The sequence below is a fragment of the Bos taurus genome, chromosome 24 (assembly GCF_002263795.3).
Source record: "Bos taurus isolate L1 Dominette 01449 registration number 42190680 breed Hereford chromosome 24, ARS-UCD2.0, whole genome shotgun sequence".
In the NCBI taxonomy this organism is placed as follows: Eukaryota; Metazoa; Chordata; class Mammalia; order Artiodactyla; family Bovidae; genus Bos; species Bos taurus.
Genome location: NC_037351.1, coordinates 42278143 through 42292614, shown reverse-complemented (window position 1 = coordinate 42292614; position 14472 = coordinate 42278143). Strand labels below are relative to the sequence as shown.

The 14472-nt window shown below is 43.4% G+C and overlaps 1 protein-coding gene across 3 annotated transcripts in view; it reads left to right on the top strand.

Moving 5' to 3' along the window:
* The window catches only part of PIEZO2 (piezo type mechanosensitive ion channel component 2), a 252900-nt gene that overhangs the window by 159484 nt on the left and 78944 nt on the right, over positions 1 to 14472 (top strand). For all 3 annotated transcript variants that reach the window (XM_003587787.6, XM_059881054.1, XM_059881053.1), the window contains exons 8-9: positions 9647 to 9809; positions 12251 to 12370. In XM_003587787.6, coding sequence (XP_003587835.2) covers positions 9647 to 9809; positions 12251 to 12370 — 283 coding nt within the window. The remainder of the gene's footprint in view (positions 1 to 9646; positions 9810 to 12250; positions 12371 to 14472) is intronic.

Genomic DNA, 14472 nt, shown 5'->3' with positions numbered 1-14472 from the left:
TTCAGTTGAACAGGAATCAGCCATACATATACATGTATCCTTTCTCCCCCAAAGCCCCTCCAATCCAGGCTGCCACATAACATTGAGCAGAGTTCATGTCTGTATAGTAGGTCCTTGTTGGTTATCCATTTTAAATATAGCAGTGTGTTCATTTTAGTTCTAAACAAACTGACCCAGAAGTAAGAGGTTAGCTCTGGAAATGGGAACTGAGAGGCTTTGATTTTTCTTTTCAGAGTTTCTCTAAAGAAGCTTTTTTTCCTGAGAAAACTTAACAATGGTTTTCATAAAGTTGCTAGTTATTCATTTTTGGTGGAAGTAGTATAATTGTTTTTCTTAACAGCTTTTTTGATGTATAATTGATATGAAATAAACTGGATAATTTAAAGCTTACAGTTTGATCAGTTTTGACATAATCATACCCATGAAACCATCACCATAATTAAGGGAATGAATATACCCATCTGTCCCAAGAGCTCCATCATCCCCTTGGTAATTTCTCTCCTGTCTTCATCCTCCTTCATCCCATCCCCAGGTAAACTCTGATGGCTCTCCCTGACTTGATTAGAGTAAATTTTCTAGGACTTTCTATAAACAAAATAATGTAGTATGTACTTTTAAACATTACTGTTGCTATTATTATTGTTATAATTAATACTATTATTATCCTGGGTGGGGGCAGGAGGCAGGTCTCATTTTGCAGTGTGAAAGTTCATTTCTTTTTTCATCCTCTTTTAGTAGAGTCAATCTGTTTAAATTTGGGCATTCTGATTGTTGTGTAGAGGCAATTCATTGTGGTTTTAATTTAATGCATTTCCCTAGTGACTAATGAGGCTGAGGATCTTTTTCATGAGCTGATTTTACATTCATGTATCTTTCTGATGAAGTGTCTGTTAAAATATTTTACCCATTCTTATTTGTTTTTTAAAATTTATTTTTAATTGAGGGGAAATTGCTTTACAATGTTGTGTTGACTTCTGCCGTACAACAATGAGGATCAGCCATAATTACACATGTATCACCTTCCTCTTGAGCCTCCCTCCCCTCCCCCCATTCCACCCCTCTAGGTCATCACAGAGTGCCAGGCCGGACTCCTTGTGTTTTATAGGAATTTCTCACTAGCTATCTATTTTACACACACGTGCATGTTGAGTCGCTTCAGTCATGTCCAACTCTTTGCAATGCTATGGACTGTATGTCGATGCTACTTTCTCTTCATCACACTCTCTTCAGATCGTATAAATCTTTCACCTTTTACCCATTTTTAAAAATTACGTTAACTTTGTTTTCTTACAGTTGAGTTCTGACAGTTGTTTAGGACACGAATCATTTATCAGGTATCAGTTCAGTTCAGTTTCAGTTCAGTCGCTCAGTCGTGTCCAACTCTTTGCAACCCCATGAATCTCAGCACGCCAGGCTTCCCTGTCCATCACCAACTCCCAGAGTTCACTCAGACTCACGTCCATCGAGTCAGTGATGCCATCCAGCCATCTCATCCTCTGTCGTCCCCTTCTCCTCCTGGCCCCAATCCCTCCCAGCATCAGAGTCTTTTCCAATGAGTCAACTCCTTGCATCAGGTGGCCAAAGTACTGGAGTTTCAGCTTTAGCATCAGTCCTTCCAAAGAAATCCCAGGGCTGATCTCCTTCAGAATGGACTGGTTGCATCTCCTTGCAGTCCAAGGGACTCTCAAGAGTCTTCTCCAACACCACAGTTCAAAAGCATCAATTCTTCGGTGCTCAGCCTTCTTCACAGTCCAACTCTCACATCCATACGTGACCACAGGAAAAACCATAGCCTTGACTAGATGGACCTTTGTTGGCAAAGTAATGTCTCTGCTTTTGAATATGCTATCTAGGTTGGTCATAACTTTCCTTCCAAGGAGTAAGTGTCTCTTAATTTCATGGCTGCAGTCACCATCACCAACATATCAGGTACATGTTTCTGCAAATATTTCCCAAGTCTATGGGTTATCATCCTTTTACTAGTGTCTTTGCAAGAGCAGAGTTTTTAGTTTTGATGAAATACACTTCATAGTTGTTCTTTTGTGAATCATACTTTTGGTGTGGTAGTTAAGAATTATTTGCCAAGCCCAAATTCACAAACATTTCCTCTATACCTTCTTCTTAGAGTTTGTTTTGCCTTTGGTGTTAAGTAGTCCAGAATCATTTATTGAAATGACTGTGTTTTCTTTTGCATCTGTTGAAAATCGTGACCATGATTATGTGGTTGGGTTTATATATAGACTATTCTATACAATTTGTCTCTTCATCTTTATGTCACTGTCTTGATCACTTGTAGCTTGATAATGTCTTGAATTTAAGCAGTGTCAGACTTTCTTTTTTCTTTTCTTTTTTTTCTTTTAATTTGAAGTTGTTTAAGCTATTCTAAGCCCTTTATGTTTCCATATGAATTTTAAATCAGTTTGTTGATGTCTATAGCAAAGCCTGCTGGGATTGAATTTGTATGACAGAAGAGTTGGTGTTGAATTGTTTATTATTATTTTTAAATTTTTCCTTAAGAAGAATTCACTTATGAAACTATGTGAGTCTGAAATTTTCTTAATGGGAAGATATTTAAGCACAGATTCAATTTCTCTAACAAATATAAGATTCTCAGGTTATTTCTTCTTGAATGAGTTTTAGTAATTTGTATCTTTCAAGGAATTTTCCTTTGCATGTAATATGTCAAATTTATTAGCATAAAGTTGCTAATAATGTTGAGTTTGTTTTCTTCTGAGTATTTGTAGAATCAGTAATGATGTTATTTAATTTGTTGCAGAGAATAATTACTGAATTTATTCAGAGAATTTGTACTGTCTTTTTCCCCTATTTAGTCCACATGTCCACATTTCCGTCTATGATTATTTTTCTTCTGCATAAAATAATTTTTCACATTTTTTGTAGTGCACTTTCTGGTGATAGATAGTTTTGCTGGGTATAGAATTCTAGAGTAATAGCTTTTATTTTGCTACTTTAAAGATGTTCCCTCACTGTCTTCTCACTTGTGTTGTGTCTGACAATAAATCTGAAGTTACTATTATTATTACTTTATATATTAATATTGATGGAAAATTGCACTCACCTTCCTGATAACTGATTCCCTGAATTTAAAAAAAAAAAAAAGAAACAAACAAAAAAACCCAGCTCTAACATCCATTCCATGATTCATTGGGTTTGAAACTGATTAACGTTACCATATTTCCATGATACGTGTCCATTAAAATATATTCATGTTTTCCTAAAATAGAAAATTCCCAAGAATGGGAAAAGCTTATACTTTTTGTTGCATCACATTACAAGGACACTTCATGGAAAGCCATTTCCTATGATGTAAACCTGAGAAACATAGGGCTTTATCCCAGAAAACACAGAAGCATTTTATGTGGACTTAAAAGGAGAAGATCTGGGCTTTAGCTAGATTTCTTCCAATTGTTTCCTTTTCTAGATGTTTGCTTCTTCCTGGAGTAACTTACGCTACAACTTTTCTTACAGAAGAGTTCTTGCTTTCCCTGTTTGAGCATGCCTCCATAGATGAATTATCCAATCTTTTTCCTTCTATATCTCTGACCTTTCTGACACTAAATGAAACTCCTTGGTCACTAGTTTGCAGGTTTCTCTTTCGTGACCTTCAGATAAATTAAAATGTAAGAGCCAGCAATTGGCTACTCCACTGGGGAGTGAGATCCCTCCCATGGGGTCAGTGAGGTGCCCCTGTGCCCTTCAGAGGTAACGCCTGCTGCTCTGATGCTCAGAAAGGGGTGGCACAAATCACTGCTCTGCACCCACCATCCAGGCAAAGCAGTTCCATAGAAGGAAAACTTGATAACCACCTTCCAAAGGATGAACAGCTCAGAGCACGTTTCCTAAAATCATTCCACCATATTTGAATAGTTTCCCACCATCATGAATTCTCTATGATGACAGGGATAGTATCGTATTTGTTTGCACATCCTTGACAATAACTATAATGCTCAATAGACTCAGGACTCAGCACTTAAAAGGACAAATTTACTAAATGTGTCCTGTAGTGAAATCTTCCTATGACTAATGCCCTTTCCTGAGGGTTTCCTGATACCCTTGGCGTTTTCCTATTTCACCACTTACTGCACCTGAGAAATGGAGTGGTGTGATTTGAAGCCAGCAGACCTGGATACATAAGCCCTACCACATACAAACCTTTGTATTCATTTGTGCCTCAATCTACATGTATAATGGAGCCAATAGCAGATCCTCAGCAGAGCTGGCCTCAGACATTCAACATAGTGCCTGATTTATCAGCGGAACTGCAGAGTTGGCTTGGGTCTCCTTTCTGCCTTTGTAACGTCATTGGTTATTAACTATGTAGGGCTTATTCAAATCCATGCTTACATTATAGCTACTTCCTGTGCTCCCAACACGGAAGGATGCATGTTTTAGGGGCCGAACTTGGTCTTGTCATGAGAAGCCATTTGGGATGACCAACTGGTCCTGGGAATCCTGGTTCTGACTCATTTCTACACTGCTCTCAGAGATGAAAATGTGTTTAGACACAGAAAATAGGCCATAAATCTATAACATTCATAGCATATAAATGTTCTTGAGATGTGGCATCATCTCAAGTAGGGTAGTGGGCCTTTAATGGTGAAATGGCAAGGAACTTCCACATGGCCTCAGTGTGTTCATTAGCTGTCCCCCTTCTGAAGACAACACACCTTCTACCTGTGCAAAATTGTCCCATGGACAGAATGCTTTTATTATAAGGCAGCGTTCCGCGCGTGTAGGGTTAAGCCCAATTACAACAACCTGGCAGACCGTTAAGACACACGTGTGCCAAAAAGGACTTCAAAAGCATGATACAGAGCCCAGGGGACTCCATGCAAAGTTTTTCCAAGCTTAAGAAAACAATGTTGTGCGGAAACTGTCAAACTCCAGTTTCTCAAAAATGTCTATGGGTTTGGCATGGAAATGTGTTTAAAGCATAAGTAGGAAACTAATGAAAAAAGACGTTAAACATTGGCTGTGTTTTTCATATGATGCAATACAGAGGGGAGGGTGGTTGGAAGCCAGAGTAGCAAGACCACGTGTGTAAAAGTGGTCTGTCTTCACCCACATGGGCTGCTGTAAGGACAGGGGAGCATCTTGCTGGGAGGACCACTGAGAGCTAGATTCAGTCTCCTTCCAGCAAAGTCATTTGTCGAACTTTGAGGAAATGCCTTCAGGGGAGTGGAAGCACAAACCTCATTTTCTGTGGACATCTGACCTGCCTTGCCTTCTTGACAGTGTTCCCTTGCTTTTATTCATGTGTAAAACTAATTCTGTTTCCCACCTGCCAGCAGTTAGATTTTTGGCCTTTACTTGTGCTCACTGCACCATGGGGTTTTGGAGGAGGAGGTTCTGTCCCCATCTGCTGGTGGCCCCCCATTCTGAAGGGCCGTCCCCCCCACACCTGCCCCGCCCTGTGACCCCATAATGCAGGGTGCTGGACACACCAAGCCACAGTACAATTAAATTGTGAGTAACAATGATAGAGAAAAATAGTAACAGCATCACAATAGAAAGTACATCTTGTGAAAGGGGATTACAGACTTCTCACCAGAAATTATACTGGTCTAAATGCAAGAGGACATCATCCTTCACATTCTCCTGGAAAAAAAAAAAAATCAAGGTGTGATTTTATATCTAAAGGTATATATGGAAAAACATAAAGGTCAAATAAAGATGTTCTTAGGTGAAACTTTATCAACCTAACAGAAGCAGAAGATATGAAGAAGAGATGGCAAGAATACACAGAAGAACTGTACAAAAAAGATCTTCACGACCCAGATAATCATGATGGTGTGATCACTGACCTAGAGCCAGGCATCCTGGAATGTGAAGTCCAGTGGGCCTTAGAAAGCATCACTATGAACAAAGCTAGTGGAGGTGATGGAATTCCAGTTGAGCTATTCCAAATCCTGAAAGACGATGCTGTGAAAGTGCTGCACTCAATATGCCAGCAAATTTGGAAAACTCAGCAGTGGCCACAGGACTGGAAAAGGTCAGTTTTCATTCCAATCCCAAAGAAAGGCAATGCCAAAGAATGCTCAAACTACCACACAATTGCACTCATCTCACACGCTAGTAAAGTAATGCTCAAAATTCTCCAAGCCAGGCTTCAGCAATATGTGAACCGTGAACTTCCTGATGTTCAAGCTGGTTTTAGAAAAGGCAGAGGAACCAGAGTTCAAATTGCCAACATCGGCTGGATCATGGAAAAAGCAAGAGAGTTCCAGAAAAGCATCTATTTCTGCTTTATTGACTATGCCAAAGCCTTTGACTGTGTGGATCACAAGAAACTGTGGAAAATTCTGAAAGAGATGGGAATACCAGACCACCTGACCTGCCTCTTGAGAAATTTGTATGCAGGTCAGGAAGCAACAGTTAGAACTGGCCATGGAACAACAGACTGGTTCCAAATAGGAAAAGAAGTTCGTCAAGGCTGTATATTGTCACCTTGTTTATTTAACTTATATGCAGAGTACATCATGAGAAACGCTGGGCTGGAAGAAACACAAACTGGAATAAAGACTGCCGGGAGAAATATCAATAACCTCAGATATGCAGATGACACCACCCTTATGACAGAAAGTGAAGAGGAACTCAAAAGCCTCTTGATGAAAGTGAAAGTGGAGAGTGAAAAAGTTGGCTTAAAGCTCAACATTCAGAAAACGAAGATCATGGCATCCGGTCCCATCACTTCATGGGAAATAGATGGGGAAACAGTGGAAACAGTGTCAGACTTTATTTTTTTGGGCTCCAAAATCACTACAAATGGTGACTCTAGCCATGAAATTAAAAGATGCTTACTCCTTGGAAGGAAAGTTATGACCAATCTAGATAGCTTATTCAAAAGCAGAGACATTACTTTACCAACAAAGGTCCGTCTAGTCAAGGCTATGGTTTTTCCTTTGGTCATGTATGGATGTGAGAGTTGGACTGTGAAGAAGGCTGAGCACCAAAGAATTGATGCTTTTGAACTGTGGTGTTGGAGAAGACTCTTGAGAGTCCCTTGGATTGCAAGGAGATGCAACCAGTCCATTCTGAAGGAGATCAGCCCTGGGATTTCTTTGGAAGGAATGATGCTAAAGCTGAAACTCCAGTACTTTGGCCACTTCATGCGAAGAGTTGACTCATTGGAAAAGACTCTGATGCTGGGAGGGAATGGGGACAAGAGGAGAAGGGGATGACAGAGGATGAGATGGCTGGATGGCATCACTGACTCGATGGATGTGAGTCTGGGTGAACTCTGGGAGTTGGTGATGGACAGGGAGGCCTGGCGTGCTGCGATTCATGGGGTCGCAAAGAGACAGACACGACTGAGCGACTGATCTGATCTAATCTGATCTAGGTGAAACTGAGGGTGTTTGGCACCAGCAGATCTTCATGACACATGGATATATATATTTTAATATTAAACAGTGTTTTGCAGACTAAAGAAAGTGATTTTGGTAAAAACTTGGAGTTACAAATAAAAAGCTCCTGAAATAAGATTCACCTCTTGACTATCTCTTCGTGAAGTTTTGTGAAGATATTGTGTCAACTGGTTAGTGAGGGAGTATTTGATTGGAGAATATGCCTCCAGGTGTCTGTATGAAGGGCTCAGATCATAAAGATCTCTGAGCTCTTGAAAGAAAAGGCTAAATTAAAAGTATAGTGTCTAAGGTCACGCTCACAAGGATGGCTCCATCAAAAAACTTGAAAGATGGCAGTGATGTACATAAATTGGAGCCCTGTGCACTGTTGGTGGGAACATAAACTGATTGTAGCCACTGTGGAAAACAGTACAGTGGTTCCTCAAACAAGTAAAGAGAGACCTACCATATGCTCCAACAATTCTACTTCTGGGTATATGGCCCAAAATATCAAAAGTGGGGTCTTAAAAAGGTATTTGTACACCTGTGTTCATGGCAACTTATAATAGCCAAAAGGTATAAGTCTCCATCTTTGGAGAAATGGATAAAGAAAATGTGATCCATCCATACAATGGAATATTATTCAGCCTTCAAAAGGAAAGAAATTCTGACACCTGCTACACCAGTGAATGAACCTTGGGAACATTATGCTGAGTGAAATAAACAGTCACTAAAGAACAGATACTGAATGATTCCACTTAGAGTCTACCAGGTGCGTGGCATAATCATCCTGATGGAGAGAGAAGGTAGGATGGTGGTGACCAAGAGCTGAGGGGGAAGATGGATGGGGTTTTAGTGTTTAATGGGGACAGGGTTTTAGTTTTGCAAGATGACCAGTTTAGAGATTGGTTGTATGACAGTGTGAATGCAGTTAATACCCCTGTACTGTACATTTAAAAATGTAAGATGATAGATTCTGTGTTACGTGTGAGATCCATATAGGAGATTGAAAGGAGAAAGTCACTCAGTTGTGTCCGACTCTTTGCAACCCATGGACTATACAATCCACGGAATTCTCCAGGCCAGAATACTAGAGTGGGTAGCTGTTCCCTTCTCCAGGGCACCTTCCCAACCCAGGGTATGTTATCTGTATTTTACCACAATTTAATGTTTTAAAGTGGGGTGTTATTTTCAGTATTATGTATTTCCTGCAAATGGCTGGGTTTCTGTATTACCAGAGAGCAGCAGATATGATCTGGAGTGAACTTGAAAACAGGTGGAGGTTTTATAAATCTGCCAACATGTGTGAGGAGAAACAAACACCCAGCCAAGTCATAACCACCACGTGCTGTCAAATGTTGGGAGTGCTTTGGAAGGGAGAAAATCACAAAGCAAGGGCTCCATGGAGAGTGGAGAGACAGTTGTGCTCCCGGCCAAGAAGGAGGAGGAAGAGAAGCAGGAATCTGATAGGAGTTGGGGTGGGGATGGTCACTAATATCGCCCTGGCCTCATGATAATAACTGCAATATCTCTCAGAGGTTTTACAAGTGGAGAATTCATAGTCTTGGAAAACCTTAGAGCAGCAAAAAATGGGACATCAAAGTCAAAGGAAGTTCACATGTAAAAGCTACAAATGATTGAAAGATTCCATTCCAGGGAGACTCACTTGACATGTAAATGTTTCATTCACTTAGTAGAGTCATTTCTGAGAAAAAAATTCATGTAAAATGAAATTCTTAATGAATCACATTTATACACTTTCCCATTATATAATCATATCTGATTATATAGTAGAAATCTACATTAAGAAAACACTTATTGACAATTGAGACATAAATTTCTAATAAGTGTGCAAAGGTTTAGTATTAACTAGATTTTTGAACCAGAGGAAAGGCCATCTGGGTAATGTTGGTATGAATTTTATACACACAAACATACAAATGTATGATCTAAAGATGCATATATTATATATGGGGTATCCCTGGTGACCCAGACAGTGAAGAATCTGCCTGCAATGCTGGAGACCCAGGTTTAATCGCTGGGTTGGGATGATCCCCTGGAGAAGGGAATGGCAACCCACTCCAGTATTCTTGCCTGGGAAATCCCATGGACAGAGGAGTCTGGTGGGTTGCAGTCCATGGGGTCGCAAAGAGTCAGACACAACTGAGCGACTAAGCACAGCACAGCTCGTGAATGTGTCAGACAAGCTGGTTGTATTCTGTGGATCGGACCCAGATCTTTGTTGCATCTTTTTAATATTTCTCTTTGTTTTTAAACAGGTTGTTTGGTATCAAATCAGTCATTCAGACAGACTGTTCCAGCACATGGAAGATCATTGCCAACCCCGACCTGTCCTGGTACCACCATGCCAACCCCATTGTCCTGCTGGTGATGTACTACACGCTGGCCACCCTGATCCGAATCTGGCTGCAGGAGCCCGTTGTAAGGACCAGAAGTTTTCATGGTCTTGTCTGCAAAGTAGCAGGAGACTCTGGGGAAAGGGTTCGTTCCTATACTGCTGGCTATAGTATATCCTGAAATAACTATAGTATTCTTATCAGAGTGTTTTATTTCCACACAGAGCCCTAAGCAAGTACAGATTCTATCAGATCAAAGACCAGCTTCCCTGTGTTAGCATCCCCCAGGCTGCTCAGAGGGCTGGTGGTGAGTGCAGTGAAGCCTCGTTTTCATTGAGCACTCACTAGTTGCTAGGCCAGGTACTGGGCTGTTTACATAAAGGTGCTGTACCCATCTTAGAGATGAGACCAAGGGTAGAGAGGTAAATCACGCACTTGATGAACAGTAGAAATCAGATTCAAGCCCATGTTTGCTGACAGTGCAAGGGTCTCTGACCGCCCAGACTGTTGTCATGGCGACTGGAGTTTCCTAAAGCTTAGACCTCTGATCTCTGATGATATGATGGGGATGTCCCCACTCTCGGTGGTGCTGTGACCCCCAGGGTCACAGGGCAGGGCTGAGGACTGGGCTGGTTCCCTGTGGGGTTATTCGTAGAATGTGGTACGTTGGGGCGCCATCAGGGAGGATGGCTTGTGGTCCCTCTCTTTTCCTTTTCAGTGACAGCAACTTCAGTCCCTTTCGTTCTCCCAAAATGACTGTGAGAAGTTCAGCTGTGAGGGAGACAGGTGGCATAGACAGGGCTGCTACACATCACCTCACGGCCATGTACCAAGCAGGGTAGGGGATGCTGGAATGGGGGGCAAAGGTGAGATCCCAGGCTGGCACCTGGTCCCCTCCAGCTCCATCCATGCGGTCAGCAGCCAGGCCACCAGTGTGTACTGAGAGCGAGCCAGAGTCTCAGAACCCCACCTGGGACCACAGGTAGAGCATTGGCCCAGAGGAAGTGAGGGGCTGAACGTTTTACAAGAAGAAAGGCAGCCCCCAAATACGTGAGCAGCCAACGGCACAGGCGTCCTTGTTCGCTGGGGGTCTGCCTGCCTCCCTCTGTGTGGGGACCCTTACCCTGGCCCACATACAGGCGTCCTGTTTGCAGGGGTCTCAGGTCTCACTTTCCCTGGACCCCGAGACGGCAGTGGTGACAGGATGATTCCAGGCTCACAGAGAATCCCAGTCACCTTGGTTACCTTTTCCTCTGAGCCTCTTCTAAGATATGAGGGCGCCAGTAGACCCCTTACAGTGTTGCTGTGTTTCCTTCCTGCACAAACACACAGGCATGGGTACATGTAGACACACACATAAAACTGTGAAAGAAGTTAAAACGTGAGAACTACTCTGAACAACGTCGTAGGCAATGATGGAAATGACCTTAATGCCTTCGGGCTCGTAAGAGTCCCAGGTGCCCCTGGCTTTCCCTTGGTGCCTCAGGCAGGAGCTGCTGGGCTGTTCCAGCCTCTCGGGCCCCGGAGGCTCTCGACCTCCTTGGCCCCAGGCTGTCCAGGAGCCAGGGAAGGCAGAGAGTGGGAAGGACAGGCCACATTCCAGGCCATACGGTCCACAGCAGGTCCTACTCTATAGCGTCTGCGGGTGTGTGCAGAGCAGGGTCTCATTCATACCAGATCGACCCGTGGGGGGTCAGTGTTTTAAATGGGGCTGGCACTCAGGACTTCCTCACCAAGGCGGTGATGGAGGGCAGGTGCCTGGCTGTATTAATATCATGGTTCCAGGTGGCCTGGTAGGTTTCATGAAAAACATGAGTTCTACAGTAAAAGTCTATGATGTAAGTTTGAGAAAGAGAGGAGCAAGTGTCTGGAGCTGAATGTATGACTCGGGCTCCCTGGGGTCTGGTGCTCTGTGTGGATGCCAGACCCCAGGAATTGGCAGCAACACTGAGTGCTGTCCCTCTGCCTGCAGATCAATGAGTATAAGCGCCCTTTCATGGGGCATCTTTGTTGGAAACCATCCTCAACTACCAAGTGCGTACTGATCCTTCCTGTCTCTATCCATCTCTCCTGGACCAACTGTCTGATTTAGGCCAAGGTTCAATTAGGCGAGTGTCAGTGTTAGGCAGTAGCTGTGTTTTTGCTTAATGTTGCGTGTAAGCTCTAGATGGTTCTGCCTTTAGTGAATGTCTCTTTCATAAGAGTCCCCTGGCAGGTTCCATGGGCAGTTGTGGCCTCTGTGGACCTTGCACGGCCCTCCTCCTGCAGGTCAGAACATACATGGAGGCTCCTAACGGAGCATGGGCACCTGTTCCTGTAATTCACAAGCGAGTCTGCTGTCTCTGCATTTATGGAGTGGGCTTTTGGCCATTTGTGAAGTGTCTGGATGAAAGCCTGTGTAGGGTGTACGTTACTTTACGAGATCAGCACACGGGGGCAGAGACAAGCAGCTCTGTCTGGGCTCCCAGGCTGCTGAGGGACCTGCTCCGGAAGCAGGGCTTTCCTGTGGGTTATTCTGCATCTCAGGTGCAGGAAGAGAGGACCAAGGAGGAGGACAGAGCCCTGGCCTGCAGCCCTGCGCCCATCACGGCCGAGAGGAGGCGGAGCCTGTGGTATGCGACCCACTACCCCACGGACGAGAGGAAAGTAAGCCGCCAGGACAGGGGTTGTCTCTCATTTATTTTCTGCTTTTTATCATATTGCTGAATACAGGCCATGTGAGTCCACGTGCAAACCCAGGTTGCTCAGTTTACAGGGGCTGTTTGATGGTGAAGGTTAAGGTCAGACAGGGGAGCCCAGTGCTTGGAAAGGAAATCCCAGGCTCTGTCAGACCCAACCTTTTACAGTTCAGTGCTTCCCCCTGAAGCCTCCCAATCCCAGAAAGAGAGAGTGGTCTTAATTTTTAAAGATAAGTTTGTCTTTAAAGCAAAATAAAACAAAGCAATCCCTTGGCCCTGGGCAGTGACAGCCTAGGTGCTGGGATGCGCTGTGGAGAGTGATTCTATGTTGGGTCGGCTGCCATGGTGACCACGACCGCTCACACAGCCACTCATGGGACACCAGCTAGTCTGTGTGGACATGAAGAGGGATCCCACCTCCCTGTGTCAGGGTCACAGTGTGGGCGCCGGGGCCAAGAGCACGGCTGGGTGATTCTTAAGCTTTTCACCATTTGTTCACTATTTTCAACATGCCCCAGCCACTGACTTGTTACAGTGACCTATTTGCAATGTGGGGACCACAGATGCTCACACTTCTCTGGTGGGGTCATATTAGGAATCAAGCAGGAGATTCTCTGATTGACTCAGTGGCAGAGTTTCTCTAAGACACGTGGTCCCATTTGTGCACCTGCCTGTTGTGGGCTGAGAGATGGGGGAAACAGTGAATGAACTTCTCGGGGCACTGCAGCCTAGAGGAACAGCCATGGTGCCTGGAGACCTCTAGTGTCCTAGAGCCCTTTTGTCCCATCACACGCATACCAGACCGTCCTGCTCTGGTCACTAAGCCATGATATCCATGGAGACAGCATGGCAGATTCCAAGGTGAGGGCCGTGGACCATGGCTGGGGATTCCCAAGACCTTTCCTGGGATCCATGGGCTCAAAACAATTTTTGTAACGACATTTAAGAGATCTGCCTTTCGGCTGTGCTGACACTAGCTCTGATGGTACCAGAGCTCCACCCATGGCAGCAGCACGAACCTGACGGCCACGTGTACACAGGAAACAGAACAGAAAGGGCAGTTCCACCTAAGAATATTCTTGGTAAACCAGAAATAGTGTTTGCTTTTCTTAAATCTCAACCTTGGGGCACACGCTTTTTCAATATTCTGAGTGACATCAGTGGAAGACCCCCTGAAGTCCTGATCCCTCGAGGAGAAGTGCTTGGCTGGCGAGTGGACCCAGCTGCCACCCATGTACCACAGGTCCACGTGGAAGAACAGCTGATGGACAGTTTGGGGGGTTCAGGCATGAGCTTTTGGCAGACAATTACTGGAAAATAAATGGAGTGGTCTTTTGAGTCCAACATTAAAGATACGCAAAAGTGTATTTTTTTAATATACTTCTTTTTTTAAAATTTTATTTAATTTTTAAACTTTACATAATTGTATTAGTTTTGCCAAATATCAAAATGAATCCACCACAGGTATACATGTGTTCCCCATCCTGAACCCTCCTCCCTCCTCCCTCCCCATACCATCCCTCTGGGTCATCCCAGTGCACTAGCCCCAAGCATCCAGTATTGTGCATCGAACCTGGACTGGCAACTCGTTTCATACATGATATTTTACATGTTTCAATGCCATTCTCCCAAAAGTGTATTTTAATAAGACAACACCATTCTTTTCACTATTTTTTTTAAAGATAACTATTTAGATAAAATTATTCATGTGAACAAGCCAATTTTTAATGAATGAACAAATGAATATTTTTAATGCCGCAATTTTAATTTCTAGCACAATAGATATTGATGGGTAGGACTTTCATAAGTAAAAGTCTTCAGGATCTTTAGTGATTTTTAAGAAAGTGAGCAAGTTCTGACCCAAAAAGTGAAAGAACCACTAGTTCAGCAGATGCCTGTTACTGAGGAAACTGGACCCCCCAGCTCTAATACAGCTGAAAGTCACAGCCATGTCATAATTCTTCTGTTGTGGACAGTATGCAAATCTTAATCCCAATCCGTACTACAAGTCAAATTTTCTTTATTATGAAACTTCAGTTTCTTGAAAAGTCAACACTTTCAGAATCCTAC